Source organism: Hyaloscypha bicolor, assembly GCF_002865645.1.
Source record: "Hyaloscypha bicolor E unplaced genomic scaffold K444scaffold_165, whole genome shotgun sequence".
In the NCBI taxonomy this organism is placed as follows: Eukaryota; Fungi; Ascomycota; class Leotiomycetes; order Helotiales; family Hyaloscyphaceae; genus Hyaloscypha; species Hyaloscypha bicolor.
In genome coordinates, this window is record NW_020194667.1 from 1,718,402 (window position 1) to 1,742,778 (window position 24,377).

Genomic DNA, 24,377 nt, shown 5'->3' on the forward strand with positions numbered 1-24,377 from the left:
ATTCAGATTCGGAGCTTTCTTGCATGTGATTGCCGATTTATTCTTTCGTGGCGACGGGCCCTTCATGGTTCAAGCAGAGGAACGTACTCCAGTGCAATTCTACCACCCCTGCGGCCAAGCTTCTCTCATCAGGAAACCTCCAAAACTGTAGCAAAGAAGGGAGTGAAGAAAGACTGCCACATCCAGATTTACCCCACATTGCGCTAGTATCAATTCGGAGCCACGCAGCCCGAGCTCCAAGGCTGAGGCGAGACGTGTTAAAGTTGAAAGTCCAGAGAACACTTCACTTCAAAACCCTGCCCCACCACCACTCGACGCGACGGTCTTTTTAATTCTTCCCACACTCCTTACCACATGCCATAACAGAGTCTATCCAAGCAAAAAGAAGCGATCGCCAAAGGGCCACGCAACAATGCATTCCAGCATCGTCCGCATCCAAAATGTCTTCGGATTCTTCACAACCGTCGCCTTCGTCGTCGCAGCCCTGATCGCAGCTTCAGATCTGATAGCACCACGAACACCAAGCGCAAATGTAGCAGTAAAAGATGTTCAAGTGTACGTCGCCTGTGTTCCCTCACTTCCCAATTCTCCTTCCAAGACAAGCAGGCTAATCGCGACCGCAGAGTTCGAGGCAGACCACATTACTACTCTTCGAAAAAAGAAGAATATGCCGTAATCAAGTTCTCCCTCTCCGCCGACCTCTCCTCTCTCTTCACCTGGAATACGAAACAAATATTCGTCTACGTGTCCGCCTCATGGCCCAACTCCACCTCCACGGAACTCACGAACGAGGCTGTTATCTGGGACACAATTATTACGAACCCGTCTGCGGACCATCTGCAGAACATTGGACCCGTAGCGATGAAGAAGTTGATTAGAAGCGCGAAGGGGAAGAGTGTTGATCCGTCAAGGTACGTTTTAATGGAATCGAATTTGGGGAACGCGAAGGTGGACAATGGTTGATGTAAAATAGGGGCAAGATCGAGCTCAAGAATCAGAAAGCAAAATACCAGATTACGGCTCCTACGGGCAAGGTCGCGGAAACGGATAATGTGGTGCTGAAGGTGCATTATAATGTGCAGCCCTGGGTTGGCATCTTGACGTGGACGCCGCAGATTGAGTTTGGCGGGTGGAAGAAGGTTAAGGGGGGTGTGAGCAAGGTGTTTAAGTTGCCGGCCTTGAAGGTCAAGAAAGAAGAGAAGAAGGCGTAGGTGCGTGGGAGCGGGAGAGGTGCGCGAGTTTGGGGAACTATAGAGGGTTCTAGGGTTCTGGGGTTCTTAGGCATATACGGACTGATGAAAGTCCTGGAATGAGTGTTTCTCAGCCAGTATTCCTAGCATTCTCTCGTATGTCTCTGCCCGTTGGGGGATCCTTAAGTGGCCGTACTTTATTTTAAGCCAAGTGGCTCTCAAAAACCTTTGGTGCAGAGCTGTGAAAGATGTGTTTTGTTGAGTATTTCACCTTTTAGTCCGAAATAATGTCGGCTTGGGGAGGGTGGGAGCCAGAAAGAAGAGTAATCTTGGCTTTGTATAACTCTCCCATGGCAGATGCCAAGGCCGAGCTGTACTCACCCTTATCTCACGTTCTGCTCAAAGTACTCGGGCTGTGATATCCCATGCTCAGTCTCGTTCCTGCTACTCCTTCTGGTGATCAATCATTTTTTACTCGTATCCGGCCTTATCTTACAAATGGTGTCAACTCGATAATGTGCAGGGAGTTGCTTCTGGTTGTAGGTTGTGCCGAAGCAATACAATTATTTGTCTGGTTTGGTGCTTGCTAGCGAACTTAATATTACTACCACTGTCTTCGCCATTTAAGAAATATCATAAAAAAGATATTTTCGTTTTGGTCCGCGTGGTAGAAGTTTTGGTTGGCTGTCGTGTTCAGCCCCAGTTTGCGAGCCGAAAGTCGAGGCTCCTACCCAGATCTCTCAAGAAACTGGATTTTCACATTAGTGATCGATAAATCACCAGCCGTCGATTCTGGATACATACTCTATGGTTGAGCGAGCAAGACCTGATAGGACTGCAAGGCACCTTTCGTAGGATGGCTGCCTATCGAGGCAGTGGCTTAAAACGCCTCGCAGTGCATAGCCACACAACCCAGATGCAGCCTCCCGCACCATGACGCATCATCTTTCTCGATAAGTTATGCACTTAAGCTCAAAAGCACCCTCATTTCTGAGTTTAGCTGTGAATATCGTCGCTGATAATGGGGCATGTGGCATGAATAACAGTCCAGAATGGAAAGGCCAACAGAACCTACAATGGGAGTGGCGACCGCTCCAGATATGTCACAAGAATATGTTTCGTCCGTCAAAACGACGTCGAAGGGCAGCAGCACGTGCTTATCGGAGGAAAAGACAGCTTCAGAGAATGGAAATTGTGTTCTTACCGAGCCTGTGCGAGGGGTTGTTCCTGTCTTGAGGGAGAGAAGATCATCAAACAGCCCTGAGAGCGCCAGCTTCAAAGAAGTAAACATGAAAAATGACATTAATGGCGTGTCCGTTGCGGCAAACCGACTTAAATGTATACCCACAATCTTTCCTCTTGCGGTATTTTAGCTTACTCCTTTCTAGACTTTGACTACGTCCCAATTAAAACGTCAATCGCGGTCGCCGAAGGATACCCCAAGCTCGACTTCAAACCATTCGTACTCCGGAAATTCTTCCTCGCCGCCACATTGCTCTTCTTTTCTGCCTGCCTAGGCGGAATTATCACCTTGATACTCATTGCGCACAACAAGACACACTACTTACGCGTTCACACCTTGAGCACCAGCCTCGCCTTTCGATACGTTCCAGTTGCCATCGGAACGTTAACCATAATCTGGTGGCGATCGATCATGACTGCCTTGGCAAGAACAACGCAGTACATCTCAATGGCGGGACAAAACAATCACGAGAAGGCCCATCACAGGCTTCAACGAACGCTTTTGAACGAATACGCAACTACAGCATTCAATCCAGCAAATGTGATGGGTGTGGCTAGAAATGGACACTGGTTGCTATTCATCTGCCTCGTGCTTCAAGTTATGATGATGATCCTCCTGGTTCCATTGAAAGCTTCATTTGTTTTGATCACCGCTGGTAGTGATGGTTGGACTGTCGCTGTCCTATACGAAGTCGGGTATGCGCTGATCGCTATTTATGTTTGTTTACTCCTAGCCACAACGTACATTTTGGCTAGGTTATGGGATCGGGAGACCGGACTTAAGTGGGATCCTGTCACTATCGCAGATCAAGTTGCACTAGTTCAAGGCTCGAACATTTTTCCTATGCTTGAAGGGCTAGAATTCGCTACTCCCAGGGAGTGCTCAAGCATACTTGCAACACGTTCTTCTCATTTCGGAACTTTGAGGCTAGGATATTGGATGCATAGATGCAACGGTACCATTTGGTACGGCTTGGCTTGCACCCAACGGCTTCCCGATACCAGTAACTATAATGACACCCCGATTCTCTTGGGAACTTACTCATATAACTCGCAGACAGCCCCGCAGCTTCGAATGTCAAATCATCTCTCAATTCCAATAACAAAGGTGGTTCGAATATCGGCGCTTACACATACCGAGTAGCCGAAATCAATGGTAGGTTCGCAAATTAGACTTCCGGATAAGCGTGCTGATAATCTTCCAGAGTTGCAGCTCGACTTTGGTCAAGTTCGTTTGCCAAGCTCCGTAAATTACCGTTACCGGAGTGCATTATGGGCAGTTAACGACATATCTCTGTCTGCTTTTGGCATGATTCTCACTGTTTTGATTGTGTTAATAACAGCCGGGTTAGCCAAGCATCGTATCCAAGCCGGGTTCAAGGATACGTTCATGCTTCTTACGCCCAGTACGGTTCACATGACTGTCGCAACTCTCCACAGTTTCGAAGCATCTTTCCTCTTACGTTTCATCCCAGTACTTCTTATGAACCTTTCTAGTTGTATCTGGGATATGGCGGATATGTTCTACAGAATTACGGAGCCGTTCGCAAGCATGAGGGAACCGGGTCCTGCGGCAGCAAACCTATTATTGGACTATCCCTCTACAGCTCCCGTAGCCATTACGATCAAAGCAATTCAGAACGGCCATTGGCGCGTGGCATTGTGCTCCACCTTTTCGTTGTTGGCCAACATTCCGCCTATTATCGCCACCAGTATCTTTGTTGGAACGCCAACGCCAGATGGGGTTGCAATCTCCATTGAGCCAATCAATTTTTGGGTCTTCTACGTCCTACTTATTGTATACTTAGTATTTCTGGTGATTCTCCGGCCTACGCCTAGTTATCGCTTACCTCGAGTTGTGCGGAACCTTTGTGACGTTCTTAGCTACTGCTACGCAAGCACCTTTCTGGACGACCTCGGCACAGATGGCAAGCCTATATTCGCAGCCCAAGAGAAGGATGACCAAAAGGTTCACCTCGAATCGAGAATCCATCTTGCAAAGAAAGAGTACCAGTTCGGACTATATTTAGGCGAAGATGGAAAACGTCATATTGGATTTGATGTAGCCGTTAGAGATGACGCGAACAGAGGACCTGTAGAAGTCCAAACATTCGACCCTGGTTGGGGCATCCGTGGCCTCGGGATGTGGTCCTTGTGGCGGAAGCCGAAGATTTTGAAAGAAACAGTTTGAGTAATAATGAAGATTCTTTGTTCCGGAAACGATTTCTCTGTCGGATCACTTTTCACCGAAGATTGTGGCTGTATTTCCAAATGATGCCTCCAATGACCACAGACTGGCATTAGTTTCTTTTTTAACACATCCGTAAAATCAACACTGATTGAGTCTCCTGACAATTCAGGCTCGGCATCCTAGCCGTGCTAGTCCCGGAAGTCAAGCTAGACAACCCTCGAACTCAACAAGTCATACCCCGCATTTTACATCAAGCACAAGGCTGTGCTCCACCCATACTTCTTACATAGAAAACCATTCAACTCTCAAGCAAAATTTCTGAAAGATGGCAATGATCTCAAGCACCCCGGACTTGTCGTTTTATTTAACTTGCAAATAAAATGTGTTTCGGAACAAGCAGCGATCTGCGGGGCGACGCACCCGCAGGCCTCAACGGAGACGATAAACCCACCTGGAAAACGTCCTCCCTCTCCTCTCCTTCTCCAACACAAAACGAACAGAGAGCTTCTCTACCCCCGAAAGTCAGCAAACCCGGATCTAAGAAGGATTATAAAGCCCAAGAAGAAGGTGACGACGAATACGGAGAGTGATACGAGTTCGTCTCCCTGTCCTTCCTCTTTCCATCCCTACTCAAGAAACAGATCTGATTGAAGAGTAATATAGGCTATATCTAGCAGCTCAGGAACGTAAAAGAGAACAGCGTCTGAAGGATGAGTTCCCGGATTATGACCCTGTGCATGGGAGGGAAATTAGGGAGACGGGGTTGGGGCAAGCGAATCCGGGGGGTCCAATGGGAGGAGGTGCGGGGATGGCGATGAGTGGTGGATTTTAGGGAGGGAGAGAGCTCTGGGTGGAAGGGATATGGACCGGAAGGGTGGGGACAGGATGGAACATTGAAGCTGAAGGTGGCTGCTTAATTGATATCCTTGTTCAAGGCTCAAATTCCCAACTTACTTTAGAAAACAACCGTCCATGCGAATAGCCATAAGAAATTCTTCAAATATCAAGAACATGCAGCAACGTGCTCCTTCTGGAAACACGCCGTGATTGAGATATACAGAGGCTTCCTTACCCCTTTGCTTGGTAGATTCCCCCTTTTCCTCCAGGACAGTGTGTCAAATGAGTAGAGTAGAGTAGAGTAGAGTAGAGTAGAGTAGTGGGTGCTACTCACACTCTACTCAACCAATTAGTGCGCTACTTATACTCTACTCAATACTCAATGAGCAGCTACCTAAGTAACTTAAGTAGTTTGAGTATTCCTTTAACACACTGCTCCAGGACACATAAACTTTATTTGCAATTTTCTCACTTTTAGCTATGAGCTCTTCGGCAATCCCAAATTCCCACCAGCTTCGAATGACACTGTTACTGGAGCGTTGGTGTCCGTGGGGTACACGAAGGCCGACGGTGTAGAAATCCGGACGCCCCTCAAGTAAGCGCTGACCGCGTTCTTCAGTCGCAAGAATAAATTCATCTCAGATTGAATTATCTCGAAATCTATATAAAATAAGAGAGCTGCTTCTTCTCTATCCCATAAGCCCTTAATTGAGAATTTTATATAATCTGCTGAATTTAAAATACTAGTTTGAAAACGTAGAGATTTTGATGTTCTGAGCTCTCGTTTAGGCGTGTCCGGATTTCAAAAGGGGGCGATACCCGCTACGCGAGATCGGCTCGGTCCCGAGCAAACGCATTTTGCCTCCGAAGGCCATCGAAAATCTCCAGCTCGCAACCTCAACAACAAACAATTCCATCCCTTCGAGCCCGAAGCACACAACCCAAACATTGCAATCAGGTATAAGTATCTCTCTTCCTCCATGGTAAGCAAACTTCTCTCTCCCTTCAATTCACACAGGTTTTCGAAGCAATTTCTTCGCACACGCAAATCTGCCAATACGCACTTCACTGCATCACGATAGCGCAGAACAATCAACACAACCCAACCCCCAACCAAACCCGATTCAGTTATAGGAAGACACAATGTCATCAAAGACACCACGAATTGCCATCATTGGTGCTGGCCCCGCAGGCCTCACGCTCGCCAGCCTCCTCACCCACAACTCAATTCCCTACATGCTCTTCGACCTCCGTCCTCCTCCCACCAACGCATCATCCACCTCACCCCTTGTACCATCCGGCTCTTTAGATCTCCATGCCGAATCAGGACTCCTGGCCCTCGAGAATTGCGGCTTACTGGACAAGCTCCAAGCCTTGAACCGTGCGGGAAGTGAGGAATGCATTATAACAGACAAGACCGGGGAAGTGAAGTATAGCGATGATGGGCAGGGTGGTCAGCGGCCGGAGATCGCAAGGAATGATTTAACACATCTTCTGCTCTCTTCAATCCCGGAGCAGAATGTAAAATGGAATCACAAGCTGCTCCTTTGCGATAGATCAGAGGGGAACGGTGGTCGATTCCAGCTCCTTTTCTCGCTCCTCCCGGACAGCGAGAACGGAGAAGCGATCGAAAAAGGGGAGGATTTTGACGTGGTGATAGGGGCCGACGGCGCGTGGTCCAGAACCCGCCTTCTTCTCACGACCGAGAAACCGCACTTCAGCACCGTGTCATGTATAACGCTCACCATCCCTTCTATATCCACAACCTATCCCCAGCTAGCAGCCATGATTGGGAACGGCTCTTTCTACGCCCCAAGCGACCGAAAAGCCGTTATTGCGCAGAGAGGGTCATTGGATTCAGCGCGCGTCTACTGTATGCTATCGGCCCCCTCCGAATCCTACCTGGTGGCCTCCGGCCTCTCATCCGCAACCATCCTCCCTTCTCGCCTGAAGAAAATGCTCCTAGAAAATGAAGGCCTCTTCGCACACTGGGGTCAAGGCATCAAGTCCCTCCTCGCTGCGGGCTGTGACTCCGGGGTGGAAATCAGCGCAAACCCACTCTTTATGTTCCCCATCGGTTTCAGCTGGCAGCACGTCCCAGGAGCCACCGTGATAGGCGATGCAGCGCACCTGATGACGCCGTTCGCTGGTGAGGGAGTCAATTGCGCTATGCTCGATGCTTTCGAGCTTTCGAAGGGGCTAGTCTCTGCTGTGAAGAGTGGGGGCGCAGTCGAGGCTTTGGATGAGCAGCTGGAGATGTTTGAAAACGTCATGTGGAAGAGGATGAGGCCGGTTTCCGAAGAGACGTGGGATAATCTGCAGGTTATCTTCGCCGAGGACGCGCCAGGTGGGTTTGTGAGGGTTATGGAGAGTCATGGGCCGCCTCCTGAAGAGGAGGCGTAGGACCTGCCGGGCTTTTTGGGAGATAAACGAGGGAAAATAGGATGGGGTGCGCTATAGTAAGTGGTATTGAGACATGTTGATGGATGGAGAGATGCACTGTTCTGTTGTGTGGAAGTGGAAAATTGGAATGGGGAGAAAAGAAGATTAATCATTGGAAATTCTACAATTTTTTCAAAACGGGGTGATCAGTGATCACTTCTTGGGTTCGATGCTGGTGACTTGTAACTGGGCGGATTTATGCTCGGAAAAAGTGTCTCGAGTCCATGGAAGCCACTAGCAAAAGTGAAGAAGTTCTATTCCACCTCACTGAAGCGTGCGGCTGACCGTACCGGCACTAATCCACGTGGCTCCCGCGTGAAGTCAGGGGTTTCTTATTCTTTGTTTCAAAAGCATGTCTTAACCGCTGAGGCGCTGGGTGGCTTTTAACGTTGGGGGCTGAAACCTCAATGGTAACTTCCCGTTCGACCGCAAATATCCAGCTTCGCGTTCAAGCGGAAGGAAGCATCATCTCGCCGTCGCAACTTCGATGCATCCATTGGTGAGATATCTCGGAGCAAGTAAGCGCCGAAAGCAGTTTGTGCTACCTCCGAAAGAGTGCGTCTCCGCCCGGCTCGCGTTAGAATTCGAAACGGAGGTTCACTTGCATTATTTTAAGATAGGAGTAAACCAATGTGATGCTATTTAATTGAATTCAAACTCAGAAAGGGGCTTTTGCGACCGGGCGGAGTCAGCTGCCTGCTCGCAACCACCAATCAGAGCCTCCAGGCGGACCCCCTCCCCCTTTTCGCATACACCACTTTGAAATATCTTGTGCGACTTCAAAATTTATAAGGTGCCTCTAATTCTTCTCTTCCCTTCTATGTCGAAGCTACCGGACAAAGATTTGGCATTGCCACCATGCCGGCGACCCAGACTCAAAACTCCGCGCAGGATGCGTCGGATATTTCCCAGCTATTCGAGCCATTGTCAATCCTTGAACGTCTCGTCGAAGGTCAAGTCAAATATGCGCAGATCTTAAGCAAACAAGAGGAGCATCTTTCAGCGTTGCGGAAACAGAAAGACCTACAACTGATCCTAGACCCAAAATATATCGAGTTTCAGGATAGTCGTCAGAGGAAAAGAGAGATAGAACGGCAGTGGCATGACGAAATCCTCAAGTGGAATCCCTTACAAAATTGGCCCCCAGACGAGGACCGAAGCCTGTACGACATCCTTTCACCGGTTTCGGTGGAGCAAGAACAACTATGGACCACCTGGCAATACCAGGCGGCGTACCCAAACACCGCCGACTTCCTTGCGAAGACTACCTCTAAACCTCCCCGAATACAACGCATCCCCAAAGATATCCTAACATCAGTCAAAAATTCACGTTCGCGAGTCTCCTACTACTCATTTCTCCAGACTGGAGAAGAAACGGTAGTTGAGAAATGGAGCTCCGAAGACCCCGTCGCAGAAGAAACAGGGAAGAAGGTACCAATGCCCCAGAGAATGTGGAACATCGTCCAACGTCGAGTAGTGGCGGACAGAACAGGGAAATCTGGCAGAGTTGGAGAGCGTTTACCTTCGCGTCTGTTGTGCATAGAAGACATTTCTCCTGTCGTAGCCGCAATTCTTCTCGCATCAACACCGAGGTAAGTTATCCTCCAGATATGCTCACATGTGGGAAGAACATTTCCTGACACCGTATTAGGAATGTTGTCTCAAATGTCTCGCCTTTCCTTGAGCGTTACCTGAGCTTCACAAACTTCGGCAAAGCATCTATGCAGAGTATCAAAAGCGAGGTAAGAGCACCATTCAAAGCTTTGCGTACACCTACCTGTATCTAAATGCCCCACGAAAGTTCGTATGTTCCGAAATCTCTAGCTCAAGGCTGGGAATTTGAACGCACAATACGTCGAGTGACGTTTGAATAGCCGGTCTTGATGAATACACCAGGACCTTCCTTACATTGACGTTGTCTGGAACTGCGTTGCACGTAGAGCAACGGCAGCAGCGCTCACAGCATTATGCTTCCTTTGACGAATGGCTAACTTACGATTTTGAGATAGACCGTGAACACCTTTATCTTCGAGTATCACTTTGCCTTCTATTACGTCACGAAAGAATCCTTGGAAACCCATTTGGTGCTCACCGACGTCCGCAAACTCCGGAAGTTCTCATGGTTCGGCCAACGATCCGAGAGTGATACCTGCAGTCGCCACATCTATGAAGAACAGATGAGTTTCATCCTAATGGGACATGGCCAAGACACATACACGTGTTATCAACTGGGCGAGAAGTACTTCAACGGACCTAAATCTGGCGAGTTTAGAACCTTTGTCAATAGTCCCACATGGACTCCGTCAACTATGTTTCTGTCCTGGATCGCCATGGCCCTCCACCACGTTGGAATCCGTTGGCAAGACGCGATAGCTGCTGTAGATGCCCAGATTGCCTCTGAAGAAGCGGTTGTTTTCCACCAAATGAATAACTTTGGTATGTCATGCCATATATCTGATAAAATGATTCGCTGACCAACAACCTAACTAGACTTGGCGAGCGGAGCCAAGGATCTCAAGATATCGAAGCTTCGTACCTACTTCTGGGCACTAGAAGCGTACAAGCTATTCGAAGAGACGCTAGAAGCAACCGTCAACGCATGGGAGCAATTCAAGCGCCACTCGCTAGACAAGGTCAACGACGGCCGAAACCCAGAAGACTATTCAAAATCCGTAGAATTGATCGAGCTGGCCATAGCTCGACTCCAGGACAAGATAGAGAGGATTAGAAAGAAGTCCGAGCAAGTGCTCCGTTTGCGGGATGGGCTGTTCTATGTCACATCGCTATCGGACACCAGTGTGACCATCAACCAAGGCGAGAACATCAGATTACTCACCTATTTCACCATCCTCTTTCTCCCGCTCTCATTCTCAACTGTAAGCATTGAACCTTAACCCCCGCAAAAGGCATCTCAATTCTGACACTTAATCTCTGCTCCTTTAACCAGAGCATATTCGGCATGCAGTCCATTCTCCCCCCTACTACATCCATGAAGACATTCACCATCGTCCTTCCGGTGGTAACAGTCTCCACAATACTGGCAGTCTTGCTCCTCACCGTCTCTCCCCAAGACGTGCAGCAAGCCATCAGAAAAACCATACCCAATCCTGGGCAAAAGCTCTGCTCCTATATAAACTCGCACCCACGAAAGCGGTGGGGAAACGGGGCTTCTCGCGACTCAGGAGAGCAACCCACCTGGAAACACCTCCTCTTTCTCACAGAGCTCCTTCTCATCAGCATCCCCGTCCACGAAGTCAAAGAAGCCGCCAATCTCTACGGGTTGTGGAGACGACGTGCTGTTTCGGGATCAGACAGCAGTCTTGGGAGCACGATATCGCAAACACATCTCCGAAGCACCACCACGCTCGTTTCCGAGGGCAGGCCGGATACCGGGGAGGGCGATGCCACTGCGAATGCGAAATCACGCGTGCGCCAGGTACGGGAGCAGCTTGAGATTCAGCAGACCCAGCAAGCCGAGCAAAGGAGCATCCTTGCCGCCGTGCGACGGACGTCCACCGTTCTGCTCGTCGGCATCCGCATCCTCCTGCTCAGTCTCTGGATCCCGCTGCTCCTGCTCGAGTACACTGTCTTTCTCTTCTGCTGTCCCTTTCTAGGCGGACCCAGTGAGCCTATGCAGCTGGAACTCGACACGCGACTCCAGCCCAGCGTTAACCGACGCGAACAGCTCGCGCGGTTCTTCAGCGCTCCATTGCTATTCCTCGGCTTCGACCTCGATCCATCTCGCTTCCCATTTTCATTTTCGTCGCACAGCTGGAGGTGGAGAAGTCCCTTCCGGCGCACCAAACACGAACACCGCTCGCCACGCCCTCCGCCTCCGCCTCCACCGCCCACAGGAGGACCCTACGACCACGCCCTCACGCCCCTGCCCCCTCCCTCGTCCTCGTACCACCACCCAGGCCTGCACCTCCACCAGACCGCAAATCGACCTCCGGGGAGAGCACCACCGCACGTGCGCAGCGCGTCGCGGATACGCCAGATGATGGCGCAGCAGAACTTCCAGGCTGCGTCGGCGTACCACTACCAGCAGCAGGATCGAGACCTCCTCCACCTTTCGGGTCCGAGTCAGCAGCACAATACGCATGGATATTCGAATAATTCCAATCCTCAGGGCGGCATTCCGAGACGTGCGGGTGGTGTTTGATGGATTCAGATTCTGGCGAGGATTTCTCGGAGGATAGGATGGATGGATAGATGGGTAGACAGGCTGCTGCCCGCATCTTGTCGACTTTGTTTAAAGAACAAGATGGACTATCTTACGGTTGAAGTACTCATAGTGGAAAGACTTGGCAAGGTTCGAAGGGATCTGAGAAAGAACTTGGCCTGGTTGTCAAAGTGGGGATTGCGGCACCCAGACTACATCCTTTCACGAAGTTGTCCTATTGGATAGGAAAAGTTTCACGCACCTCAATCTCATTACTACCCCCCTAAAATGCACGCTTTTCAATGTCTGGCAAGCCAGAAAATGTATACATGAAGTTTGTACCACTCTTTTGCAGTGAGGAAAGATAAAAGAAACCCATGCACATAATCGCATCTCCCGATTCCCGTTCCCATACCCCTATTCCGATACCTTCATCATTTATCCCCATAATTTTCCTTCCATTCGTTATCGGGTTATGTGCAAGACATTTACTCGTCATCTCCAACTCTCAAGGAACCTTCAGAGCTCAAACCGTGGCTCCAGAATCCTTCAATGGCAGTGGCCTTTTTGGCATGTGCGAACAAGAGCCAGAAACCAAAGACGGGCTTGGCAAGGACATCCAAGATGGCGTAAGCAACGATCTCAGCGTCAACGCTCCACTTGCGAGCACCATCACCAATACCCCACACAATGGGGTACAGAGTCCAGAGAACGAGGGTGAAGCCGCCAATGGAAGCAAAGAGCTTGGAGGTGGAGCTGTCCTTGCTCATGGCTGCACGACGACCAGAGATGACAAACTGGTAGACGATGACGAGGTAGGCAATGCAAGCCATGGCATACCACCCCCATTTCTGACCATCGTTCTTGCCATATGCAGCAAAGAGACCAGTCAAGACCATGATGAGATCTGCGACGATGGCAACGAGGATGCTAGCACCGTCCATACCAGCCAAGAAAGCCAAGTCCAGGAGGAGAAGTGGTGTAGTTATGCTCCAGTCGACGTACCGGGCCCAGAATACTTGACGGAAGACATGCTCGACAGTGCCGGGAACATACTTGTGTGCCTCCTTGACCACGATGTGTGTGTATGAGTTTCCGTCGCCAGTCGCCATGGCAAAGTAGGAGAGGGTGGCAAAGGTGGTGATCAAAGTCGTGATGACGTGGAAGAGGCGTTTTTGCTACTGGCGGTTAGCTGGCCCATTGTGGAGGAGAGCAGATGAACTTACGACTGGAACTCTCCATGACATGGCGATAAAGGCAAGAGTTGACAGAAGCATGATGGCGAAGACGACCTGCCAATGGTTAGATATGCAAACGGAGGATCTTGATAAAGCCTACCCAGAGTGTCTTGCCTCCAGTGTCGCCAATTCGCTCATAGCGAGGGAGGTTGGGGATGACTGTTGGGATAGGAGAGACTGACGGAGTCGGGGATGGGGTGGGGACGAGCAAAGACGAAGTCTTGAAGAACGCTGCCTCGAAGCCAACTGGATCAAGCATCCTGACGGTATTGATCTGTTCTTGATTGTTTGATGTATTGTACTCTTGAAGCTCTGCGTTTGTGATGTTTTGGAGAAGAGTTTGTTGATGTCGTTAATGGAAGAGAAGAGAGAACGAAGGAAGGAAGACGAGATGAGGAGAAGGTAGCTCTACATTAATGCAATGTGAAGGCAGGAGCGAGATGACGCGGTGCTTTTCTGCTTTTCTGCTGTAAGCTTGTGCCTGCCCAATTGGTAGCACCGCTCGTCCCACAAGGCAGTCGTCACCAAATCAACATTGGGGGTACTTGCTGGGGCTGCGCCGTTGCGTGGCCTAGTGTATGGAGAAGCCTGCTGCGGAACTTGATCTTGATCTCTGCCACGATCCTGAGCCGACGAACTCCGCTTGGTGCAAATGAGGAGGTTGCCTGTGGCTGGTGTGCATCGGGGCGTCGAGATGCAAATCGAAAGACGTCATGCAGTTAGTTAACAGTAGGGAGTGAGGTGCGAGCGGGGAGGTGCAGACAGGGATAAAGCTGGGGAGGCATCACCAGCAAACGCTTCAGCACTTCACAAGCACTGATCCATGATGCTCCCCTCTCGCTCAATCAACCCATAGCACAAGTATTACCCTGAATATGCAATGTATACCAAATGTCTCAAGCTCACGCTCAAAGGCCAGCTTGGTCTTCGTCCAGAATCCAAATCAATCCCGTGTATGTGGCGTCAGATGTGCTCGTACAGGGGTCCCTCAAGCGAGGAGCCAGGCAAGACATCGAGTTTGGACTTTTCCATCTCCCCCGCGTGGCGTCGATCACTCGGCACATCAGGTGACCCCTGAGAATTTCTCACCGTGCAGATGTCTTAGTCAAGGAATGTTTCAGGTGAGGCGGGTGCATCACATTCCCAATCTCGAAGCCTCTCCTTAGTCTCCTATCCTTGATCCAGGTTATTACGAGGTTGAGAATGAGGATATCACATTGGTGAGACTCCGAGTGACGAGCGGAGCGGAGCGTGCGCCCGGTGCCGAGTTGCTTGAGGGTGATCGGCCAGTGCAGAGAGATTGGAGATAGATAAGACGAGACAGCCAGGAGATCGACAACGGTATCTTGGATCACAACCACTTTATTGGGTTTGGATGGGTAGCGGAGAGAGGTCCGGTGTGGGGATGGGATTTGATGTCGGGGAGAAGTAAACTGTGCCAAGGAGAGAGCATGCTGATGTGGGGGAGACGAGTTTGGCAGGGGAATCCAACCGCAGGTATATTTTCATCCGTAATGCTCAAGGTTTGTCATTTCGAGTTCGTCTCTGGCCCGACCGAGATTCCTTTCGTCTCTTCGACAAGCACGATTCCTTCCAAGAGGGACCAAAAGCATCAAATACTTTATCGATTGGTATGCTACAAGACAAATTACCTCGCCAATACTCAAAACAACGTACTCCTTCGCATGCAAGTTTTTTGACCCCCCCCTTCCCATCCATGCAATGCACCCAAGCCGCCCCTTTTCCCCAATTATCTATCCGGCCATGCATTCCTATAGACAAGAGGAGTGAGCAGTGACTATATAATACCATTCGCACATCATTCGACCCAATTTCCATCGACCCAAAGGTCTACCGTCCTTCCACCTTCTCCAATAAAGGCAACAACGCCTCCAACGCCCTCGCACTCCCTTCACTGCCCAAAATGACGGCACCGGCTCTCGCAGTACTCAAGTACGACAGCTCCGAAGAAAGGCTAGCTGCAGGATCCTGCATCCTCATCTCATCAACTAGCTTCCCCGCAACCCCACAAACGATGCCCGTACTCTCCAGCGGCAAATCCACCAAGTCCAAGAAGATCGGCACCAAATCTCCCTCCGTGTCACCGGCGATGCTGTTCCCAAACAGCCACAGCAGACTCTTGTCCACAAGCAAGGAAGGCGCATCATCTTGTGTCAGCGTAAGCGACAGAAAGCGAGGCTGCTGTGCCAAAGCAGATACTAGCCCAACGTAAAGCCTGGGATCGATATTTTCCATCCAGCTGCTCTGCTGCACACTCCCGTTCGTCCCGTTCCGATATTCATCCTGAGGTAAGATTTCCTTCCCAGAACATTGTACAAGATGCAATCCTGGCTCTACAAACGGTACCACATGCCTCTTCTTCAGCTGGCTGAACGTGCGAAGTTGCAGCTCGGCGACGTTCGTCGGCGGCGGCGTGGACGGCGGGTCGGAGGACGTGCTTGGGATGCGGGAATGCGTGGTCGGTGTCGGCGCTACATACGCTGAATCGTTCTCGGAGAACTCGAACCCTCGAGCGAGGAGTGCCGACCCGACTGTTTGCCGATCTTTGCTAGGGACGAGGATGAAGTCTGTGTAATAAGTTGTGATGAAGAAGATGGGGATTCCTGCCATAGCGAGGGGAGCTGTTAGGTCCATGACTCGCTGCCCGGCTTCCATCCCTGCGCTACTAACGCTGAAGACGATGTAGCTCTCTTTTGATATTTGCACCTGTCTGGAGGATTCTTTGGGGAGCAGGGCAATGACTGGTGCGAAGACATTCTGTGCCCAGGTGGTGTGGCAGACGATGGAGCATTCGATGGGTGTTACGCTGATGTTGAGGAAGCCGTGCTTGTGGTCGAGGGAGAGGCCTTCGAGGAGGCCTTCCGGGCCGCTTTGGTGCGTTGGGCCGCCATGAGGGAGGAGGACTTGGAGTATTGGTTGCAGAAGAGAGGAGTAGAGGGCAAGAGGGATGTGTATGAGGCTGAATTGACCCTCCTGTTCGCAGCCGTCAGTGGAGGTCACGACGGTCGGTTTGATGTTGATATTCGAGAACATGAATAAAAAGTCCCCATGAGGACGAGAACGCCTTCTTGATATATGTGATCGGAATTGTATGAGACATCTAGAGCGTATAAACAGAGACATAGTATAGTCCACCGTCACAAGAACAGCTCAACCATGGTGTAGCCACACTGGCCCAAGCCTCGTCTCATACAGGACCGGAACTATCCATGAACTCCAGCGCTGGCGAGGACTCGAGGGTGCCAACAAAGCTCGAAAGTATAAAGGAAGGAAGAGAAGACAAGGAAGCTTACGATGAAGGATATTTGTGCATTCATGGTGTTTCTGTAATCCCAAATCGGCGGCTTTCCGGGTCAGCGACAAGGATATTATGCAGCCTGCTTGAGCAGCCAGTGCCTTGCAGCCAGCCAATACCAGAAGGGCAGCTTGAAGCTGCCTTGGCCTTCAGCCGTGTCTTGCAGTCCGAAGGATGATCTGCGGGGTGGAGTCGGAGGGGAGGGCGCAAGAGAATGTGTTTGGCGGTGTCTTGGAACCAGACGAGGAGAAGGTTACACGATACGGCCTCATCGGCGGGGTAATCGAGGAAAGATGAGGTAAAGTGCACCGATGCGGAATTGGGGGGGCTCTCAGCTGATACCGAAGCTCTCCCCCTCACAGCCAGGAAAGTAACGAGGCGTCCCCACGCGGACAGGGTAGAGCAGGGCAACGAGGACTGTCTCAACTCAGCTTATTTTTTGTGGAGGTTTGGGGGCATGTGTAATTGTGTATGGGGCCGTATGGGGGGAGGGGGGGGTCGCCGACTTAAGAATTCTCCAGCTTGCGAAGCACAGGGAGATTCAGGGTCCTCTGGATTACTAGCCCGAATGCTGTGCAGCGTGCATGAGAATCGCTTCAGTCGCACACGCCACCAAATGTTGACGTGGGGGGGATGGGGGGGACGGACGGGGACCGGGTCAGGGTCGGGGACGGGGTCGGGGACGGGCACCACGGGAGCGAGCTTGCTGCTGCTCAGCGCCCTTGTTGATGAAGGCGGGGTCGGGGTGGAGCCGGGGGGGCATGCAAGGCTGGCTGGACGAGCTGGAGATGCTTTGCTGCGTGTGGTCGTGAGTGCAGCCCGGTGGTGACTTTGAGGGAAGTGAGTGTGGTGAAGTGAGTGTGGTGAAGTGAGTGGAGTGGGGTGGAGGGAGTGGGATGGAGGGAGTGGGATGGAGTGGATGGAGTGGAGGGGTGGAGTGGATGGAGTGGAGTGGATGGAGTGGAGGGAGTGGAGGGGTGGAGTGAGTGGAGTGGAGTGGACTGGAGTGAAGTAAAGTAAAGCGAAGTGAAGTGAAGTGAAGTGTAGTGGATAAGGGAAGATGCGTCGACGTTGGAGATGTAAAAACGGGGTCCACCTTTGTATCGAGCTTGTCAAGCCTCGCCTTGCCCCGCCCATCACGATGCACCTCTCTTCTTTATCTCGGCTTCATCCAGGACGGCTCGAGTCGGTCGAGTCGAGTCGTGTAGCGCCCGATGCGCGGCGGGTGTTTCCGCCATCACATCAATTAAGTACTGAGCGTTACTTACGGCACTTGCCTCTCCTCCCTTTTCTGACAGCATCATGAAACAAAACATCTACGAATGCTGGCTGTGGAACCTCATTATCTATCGCACCGCGTCGTGGCTATCCGCGGCCCAATCGAGAGTGGGGCACCGCAGCAGACAGCAGACATCAGACATCAGAGGAGCAGTCGGCAGACGGCAGACGGCAGACAGCGCAGCACCTCCAGCATCGTGAAAGGGAGCACAGAAGGGCAATTCTGTCCAGAAAAGTGGGATGGGATAGCGTCATTTGCAGTGCCTGCAGATGACTTGCACCGCAGGCTCTGGCTTCCACTCCGAATGGACCTTCACGCTGCACGGTGATGTAGATGCCAAATCTCGGGGTGTACCGCGTTGAGTTGTTGTTTTGCTGATGAGTTGGCCAGGTATAGAAGAGAGAAACGCGAGCCGTGACGTAAAAGGTAAAAGCTGCCTTGAGGTAGCAAGGGACTCTAAAGAGGGCATCATACGAGCCGTGTATTGGCGCTTATTCATCGGACACGATGTACCTCTCGTCCGGGCGTCAAAATGGGATATCGACTGGAGACAGTGATGTACCGGTACATGAGAATTTGACGCTGGAAGGTATCTAAATCCTAATATCTTCTTCGTGTCTTGCTACTCACGACTCCCCCTTACTTCGAGCGATCGCTCGCTTGTGTCACCCAAGCGTCCCGTGACTTGGCTTGGAAACTCATGCCGTAGGATGGACTGTTTGTTCGAGGGGCCAAAACACTTGGGTTCTCTTGGCGTCTTCAAAAAGGCATTGCTCGTTCTCTTCTTAGTGAAGCATGCAATATGTTTCAGAGATGTGGTCACGTGAACTTTGTAAAAGTTTAGAGCAAGCAAGAATAGTAAACAGGAGTGCAGTTTCAAATCCTAGTAAACTCTTGCACATAGCTCCAAACTTCCGGTAAAGTAAATCCTCATGCTTTCCAGGATCTTTAAGAGAAAGCTATGGCAAAGGCTTGGTTGGTAGGGTTGATGAAAAAGGGCCCGAGGAACAGGCGAATTGCTGGAAGAAGACAAGCCATACTTTCAAATGGGATCCGAGCGAAGAGACGGTCTTCGTATTCAATTCAATTCAGTTCCGTTCAAATCCAAGATTCATTATCTCGATCATCAAGATTGTCGTCCAGAGATTCCATGAAGAGCAAGCACTCCCTTCCGCTGACTGGATCGCTTGCACAACAGTGCAGCAGCCCTGTGGCTTTCGACAACCAACGACATCCTGCACCAAACAACACCCAGCACCCAGCATTGCTCACCTCCATCAGAAACCTGTCGTCCTTCGAAGAGCTGTTCATCCGTTGTCCCTTTAAACTTAAAGCAATAATTGCTGCCCTGCGCCGCCCACGTCCGCATAAATTGGCTCGTCAATCCAACACGCGCCAGCCCGCGCACCGCACCCTTACATTCCACCGGCATGGAAACTGTCGCGTGCCAAGCATCCAGGTACCGTTTTTCTACTAACTCCCTCAATTGGCAATCGCTCCCAATTCATCGCATCAGGAATTAATTGATTATTCAGCTCATTTTCAGTTCTGCTCGTCGGCCGGCCGGAAGATCAATGATCACCAACAGCCGGAATTTTTCGGCGCCGTTGGGATGAAACCCATCTCATACCTCAACCCCTAGATCAAGATCAAGCATCAAAGTTCGTTCGGCACACCTCACTGCTTAGCGCAGCTTCTCATATTGATCAACTCTGGAATTTACCCTTACTGACAAAGAATAGTTGCGTGTCTCATCTTTCAGTACATAAGAGGTCTGCTTTCCCCGGGTGCTAACCTTAACTTGTACCTCTAGGTAGCCAACCGTCAAGATGTTACCGCCCCTCGCCAAAAACGCCTTGATGGCACTCCTTGTTTGCGCAGGCACAGTTTTAGGGTCGAGCCTTCGAAGTCGGACACCATATGCCGTGAAAGACACGCATCACGTGCCGAAGAGTTGGAAGGCAGTCGGACCTGCGCCGGCTGATCATATGATCAGAATTCAGATTGGATTGAAACAGGGTCAATTCAGTGAACTCGAGAGGCATCTATACGAAGGTACTTTTGGAGATGAACATTTCATTATGTGAACATCACATGACAATCTCAGAGTTTCTTGTTTAGTTGTCCCAAACTAACTTTGAACTAGTGTCCGATCCATCTCATGAACGATATGGTCAACATCTTTCATCCGAGGAAGTGGATGAGCTTGTCAAGCCTACCGATGAGACTTTTGACCAAGTCCATGAATGGCTAGACGACTGTGGTGTTGACAGCAGTCAGCTCGAATACAGCAGTGCAAAAGATTGGATTAAAGTCACGCTTCGAGTCAAAGATATTGAAAGATTGCTTGACACCAAGTACTCCGTTTTTAAGCACAAAGACGGCTCTCACCTGATCCGGACACCACAATGGTCCCTTCCTATTCATCTCCACGGGCACATTGACACGATTCAACCAACCAACTCATTCTTCCAACCCAAACCGAAGAGATCCACTCTCAAGACTGCGGAAGTGGCTGGCTTGGAACAGTATTTAAGCGGTGATCCTGTCAGTCCTGTAAGCAAGGCTACCGTCGCTGAAGCATGCAATATCACTGCCGTAACACCAACGTGTCTTCGAACTCTTTATGGTCAGTACAGCTTCGACTATTAACTCTCTTCCGGCGCCTGACATCCCGGTAGGAACTATAGACTATGTCCCCAAATCTCTGGACAAGAATCAAATCGTTCTCTGCAACTATCTAGGAGAAGCAAATAATCGATCAGATGTGAATATTTTCTTGTCGAGATTTAGACCAGATGCAGCAGGAGCAGGCAACAACTTCACTGTTACTACTATAGATGGAGGAAATGATCAACAAACCCCGCTCAACTCCTCAGGACTAGCTGCTAAAACAGACCTCGAAGGCAACCTGGACGCCGAGACTATCATTGGAATCACATATCCTACAAAATTATTTACATTTAACACTGGCGGAAAACCCCCGTTCATTCCGGACCATGCAACACCAACAGACACCAACGAGCCGTATCTCACCTGGGTACAATTCATCTTGAGCCAAACAACTATTCCCCAGGTCATCAGCACATCTTATGGCGATGATGAGCAGAGTATTCCATTATCCTTTGCAACATCCGTCTGCAACAGCTTTGCTCAATTAGGAGCTCGAGGAGTGACCCTCATCTTCTCAAGTGGTGACAGTGGCGTAGGCGGCGATACTAACTGCGTCACAAACGATGGTAAAAACACAAGCACATTTCTTCCTGCGTTCCCAGCAGCATGTCCTTTCGTTACCACAGTGGGAGCAACCAAGAACGTCAACCCCGAGATTGTGGCCGTCGACGCCGGCAACGGTTTCGTCAGCGGTGGTGGCTTCAGCAACTACTTTCCTCGACCTGCCTACCAAGACAAAGTGGTACCAGCATACATCACCAGCCTCAAGGGGCAATTCAAGAACCTCTTCAACGCATCTGGACGCGGATATCCAGATATCGCGGCGCAAGGATTTCACTTCCTCGTCGTCTGGAATGGAACCCTCGTCTCTCTTGATGGAACAAGGTGGGTTTGGTGCGAAATTGTTGATTATACCATTCTCTGACATAGCAAATAGTGCATCAGCACCAACTATCGCCTCCGTCATAGCACTGGTCAATGATATGCTCCTCGCAGCCGGCAAGCCAGTCCTCGGCTTCCTCAATCCATGGCTCTACTCAGGTGGATCAGCATCATTCACAGATATCACGAGTGGATCTGCAAGTGGCTGTGGAACTACGGGCTTCCCAGCTCAAGCTGGCTGGGACGCAGTCACTGGTTTTGGAACTCCTGTAAGTCTCACTCCCTTGCCGCTGGAAATTTCGTTTCTAATTCAACAGTTCTTCCCCAAATTTCAAGCCGCAGCGATGAACAACGGCATCTTTCGGTAGGGTTTTTCTTTCGTGATTTCTTTCGTTTTTGTTTTCGAGTGTCGCATCGATAATAACGTTTTCCTTTTGCAATAGACTATCGCCAAGGGGGAATGTTTACACCATGATGTTTGTAACTATATGTTTGATGATAATGGATGGGTTATGACATAGATCCTATTTTGTCTCCTTGGTTGTGATTGTGGTTCGAGTTGCCAAGGCTAAGTTGGCTACCTGTCATTTGATGGGGCCAGTGCTCTTTAAATTTCGCTCCGTCAAAGCCAAGATAGAAAGGCCTTCTCGACATCAATCTCTTGGCGCTCCCATCTACCGGAACAACTGCGGTATCCTATTTCCAACATTAAGAATAGGGACTATTGAGATAGCGTTTAACGCGTCTGTATGCACAGATGCAGATCAACCTCTCTCCACTTTAAAGATAACAGCTCTCGATAAGCACTCGCAGATCCACAGCGACGAGTGAACAAACTCAAAGATGGATTGGCAGCTCCTAAAAAGTCAAAGACGGGATTGACGCGGATCTTTGGGTTCAAGTCCGGTTTGCATGAACAAGACGTAGTTCTTCAATATGTTCTGGGTCTGAACTCCTTCCTCACCTTTCAATATCCACCCCAACTCCGCCAGAACAATGAAAGCAAAAAAACTAATCTCAGAAGCTCTCTCCCTCCGCGACACCTCAATTCTCGTGGACCCTCCACTCTCACCTCTTCCAGAAACCCTCTCCAAAAACGTCACAGAGATAGCAAACTCTGTCCTCACACCCGAAGAAATCAAGATCACATCCTGTGATGTCCCGGAGCTGCTCCAAGCCACCCGTAGCAAGGAGTATTCTTGTGAGACTGTCACCATAGCATTTCTTCGGCGCGCGGCCTTGGCGCAGAAATTAGTATGCAATCTTGCATCTCTCACTCTCGGTCTGGATTTGGGATTTAAGTCCAGGCGTTAATCTCAACGACAGACAAACTGCTTAACAGAGCTCCTCCCCTCCCCCGCGATCGCCCGAGCAAAATATCTCGACGCAGGAAGTACTGCTGGAAGCGGGAGCGGTGCCGTATGCTCGAACCACGCAGCCACAGACCATCATGCATCTGGAGACCAGCACGAATATCTATGGTGTTACGACAAATCCGTGGAATACTGACCTTACGTGTGGAGGAAGCTCGGGTGGGGAGAGTGCGTTGATTGCTTGTCGGGGGAGTATTTTGGTGAGTCCAGCTTAAGCGAGAATTGTGAATGTGGACATTGATATTGAGCAGGGCATGGGTGGTGATATTAGAGGCTCAATTCGCTGTCCTGCTGCTAATACGGGGATTTATGGGTTTAAACCAACCCTCGGACGGATCGAGAAGCTGGGCTCCCGAGCTGCGGTTTCGGGGCAGGAAGGGTATATTTCTTTAATAAGAGAAAAGGGGCTCGCTAACGAAGTGAAGGATTATTCCTACTCAAGGACCGATGGCTTCCTCTCGCTCTGGAATCAGCTTATTCATGGAAATATATCTCAGCTATGAGCCTTGGATCAAAGACGACTACCTGGTCCCTATCCCATGGCGCCCCGTTACCCTCCTCCCGAGGCTGAAAATCACAATCATGTGGTCAGACGACATCGTCACTCCTCACCCGCCCGTAACGCGCGCCCTAAAAAAAAGTCGCCAAATCCCTCTTAGAAGCAGGCATCGAGCTCGTAGACTGGAAACCAGAGGGCCACGATGAGTGCTGGGAGATCACGCAAGCACTGTACTACGAAGACGGCGGCAAGCACGTCGAGAAACTGATTGCTGATGGAGGGGAAGAGATGCTCTCTTTAACCAAGTGGCTTATCAAAGATAATAAAAATGAGAAGTATCGGACTGTGGAGGAGATTTGGGATGTATGTCTAATCTTCCTTTCACCATTTCTGGTTTAAGGGGGAGGAGAGTGCTGATATGAGGTAATAGTTGAAAGGCAGACGAAACGCGTACCGCTTAAAGTACAACGATCTCTGGCTCAGCACAGAAAAGAAAGACGACCACCCCGTCGATGCAATCCTCTGCCCTGCCGGCCCCGGTGCTGCACCACCTCACGGCAACGCAAAATACTGGAATTACACCAGCCGGTGGAACCTCCTCGAATACCCTGGCGTCGTGTTCCCGGTTACGTTTGTAGATCAGGAATTGGGTCTTAAGGATGAAAGTTATGTGCCGAGGAATAAGCAGGATAGATTTAATTGGGAACTGTATGAGAAGGAGAGGTATGTGGAAGCGCCAGTTGGACTGCAGATCGTTACAAGGAGGTTTGAGGACGAGAAGTGTTTGGCTGTTTTGGAGGTTGTGGAGAGGGCTATGGGACGTCAGTGATGGGGGCGGTGGAAGGAAAGGGGCTGGTTGGTGGAGGGAGCGGTGAAGCAGGAACCGCAATGCAGATGCAGGGCTTGAGTGCCGTCACACCCGTAACCCTTCTCAGTGGGTATGTGGCTGATGTCCACCTCGAGAGCCGTCAAGCCGGTAACGGCTCGACAGTGGGTATCTTGCAGGTGGACTATAACAAGCCTCGTATATATTTGCAGTAATTCGACATTGTC

At 50.4% G+C, this 24,377-nt stretch overlaps 9 protein-coding genes across 9 annotated transcripts; 6 read left to right on the forward strand and 3 right to left on the reverse strand.

The window, feature by feature from the left end:
* The first annotated feature begins 310 nt into the window (after positions 1-310).
* Positions 311-1,413, forward strand: K444DRAFT_196231 (signal peptidase subunit). Its single transcript, XM_024870976.1, has 3 exons — positions 311-555; positions 624-911; positions 974-1,413. Exons 1-3 carry the CDS (start codon positions 413-415, stop codon positions 1,209-1,211), a joined length of 669 nt encoding a protein of 222 aa, XP_024729925.1. The 5' UTR covers positions 311-412; the 3' UTR covers positions 1,212-1,413.
* An 829-nt stretch (positions 1,414-2,242) lies between these two features.
* K444DRAFT_635933 (uncharacterized protein) lies at positions 2,243-4,623 on the forward strand (the record flags this gene model as incomplete). Its single annotated transcript, XM_024883933.1, has 5 exons — positions 2,243-2,528; positions 2,579-3,128; positions 3,189-3,388; positions 3,490-3,588; positions 3,638-4,623. The coding sequence occupies 5 exons, from the start codon at positions 2,243-2,245 to the stop codon at positions 4,621-4,623; spliced, it is 2,121 nt and encodes a 706-aa protein (XP_024729926.1).
* Positions 4,624-6,363: 1,740 nt separating this feature from the next.
* On the forward strand, positions 6,364-7,863 carry K444DRAFT_600393 (FAD/NAD(P)-binding domain-containing protein; the record flags this gene model as incomplete). Its single annotated transcript, XM_024878617.1, has 2 exons — positions 6,364-7,033; positions 7,082-7,863. Exons 1-2 carry the CDS (start codon positions 6,604-6,606, stop codon positions 7,861-7,863), a joined length of 1,212 nt encoding a protein of 403 aa, XP_024729927.1. The 5' UTR covers positions 6,364-6,603.
* Positions 7,864-8,760: 897 nt separating this feature from the next.
* Positions 8,761-12,064, forward strand: K444DRAFT_635935 (uncharacterized protein; the record flags this gene model as incomplete). The annotated part of the gene is made up of 5 exons (XM_024883934.1): positions 8,761-9,494; positions 9,554-9,644; positions 9,912-10,338; positions 10,393-10,778; positions 10,850-12,064. 5 exons carry the CDS (start codon positions 8,761-8,763, stop codon positions 12,062-12,064), a joined length of 2,853 nt encoding a protein of 950 aa, XP_024729928.1.
* Positions 12,065-12,552: 488 nt separating this feature from the next.
* On the reverse strand, positions 12,553-13,561 carry K444DRAFT_635936 (putative opsin-1; the record flags this gene model as incomplete). The annotated part of the gene is made up of 3 exons (XM_024883935.1): positions 12,553-13,242; positions 13,291-13,356; positions 13,403-13,561. 3 exons carry the CDS (start codon positions 13,559-13,561, stop codon positions 12,553-12,555), a joined length of 915 nt encoding a protein of 304 aa, XP_024729929.1.
* Positions 13,562-15,153: 1,592 nt separating this feature from the next.
* Positions 15,154-16,640, reverse strand: K444DRAFT_542318 (uncharacterized protein; the record flags this gene model as incomplete). The annotated part of the gene is made up of 2 exons (XM_024875872.1): positions 15,154-16,296; positions 16,617-16,640. The coding sequence occupies 2 exons, from the start codon at positions 16,638-16,640 to the stop codon at positions 15,154-15,156; spliced, it is 1,167 nt and encodes a 388-aa protein (XP_024729930.1).
* A 325-nt stretch (positions 16,641-16,965) lies between these two features.
* Positions 16,966-17,956, reverse strand: K444DRAFT_668608 (uncharacterized protein; the record flags this gene model as incomplete). Its single annotated transcript, XM_024887426.1, has 2 exons — positions 17,125-17,956; positions 16,966-17,035 (listed from the first exon to the last, which is right to left on the reverse strand). Coding segments are annotated over exons 1-2 (699 nt in total), but the record flags the coding sequence as incomplete, so codon positions are not given.
* Positions 17,957-19,726: 1,770 nt separating this feature from the next.
* K444DRAFT_647087 (tripeptidyl peptidase-like protein) lies at positions 19,727-21,820 on the forward strand (the record flags this gene model as incomplete). Its single annotated transcript, XM_024885288.1, has 5 exons — positions 19,727-19,952; positions 20,044-20,526; positions 20,579-21,455; positions 21,508-21,721; positions 21,770-21,820. The coding sequence occupies 5 exons, from the start codon at positions 19,727-19,729 to the stop codon at positions 21,818-21,820; spliced, it is 1,851 nt and encodes a 616-aa protein (XP_024729932.1).
* A 475-nt stretch (positions 21,821-22,295) lies between these two features.
* On the forward strand, positions 22,296-24,153 carry K444DRAFT_647088 (amidase signature enzyme; the record flags this gene model as incomplete). The annotated part of the gene is made up of 7 exons (XM_024885289.1): positions 22,296-22,317; positions 22,534-22,706; positions 22,843-23,025; positions 23,077-23,204; positions 23,251-23,465; positions 23,506-23,687; positions 23,755-24,153. The coding sequence occupies 7 exons, from the start codon at positions 22,296-22,298 to the stop codon at positions 24,151-24,153; spliced, it is 1,302 nt and encodes a 433-aa protein (XP_024729933.1).
* Between the last annotated feature and the right edge of the window lie 224 nt (positions 24,154-24,377).

Coding starts and splice junctions, on each gene's coding strand:
- K444DRAFT_196231 (XM_024870976.1), top strand. CDS start 413: ATGCATTCCAGCATCGTCCGCATCCAAAATGTCTTCGGATTCTTCACA. Junction 556..623: donor GCAGTAAAAGATGTTCAAGT/GTACGTCGCCTG, acceptor TCGCGACCGCAG/AGTTCGAGGCAGACCACATT. Junction 912..973: donor AAGAGTGTTGATCCGTCAAG/GTACGTTTTAAT, acceptor GATGTAAAATAG/GGGCAAGATCGAGCTCAAGA.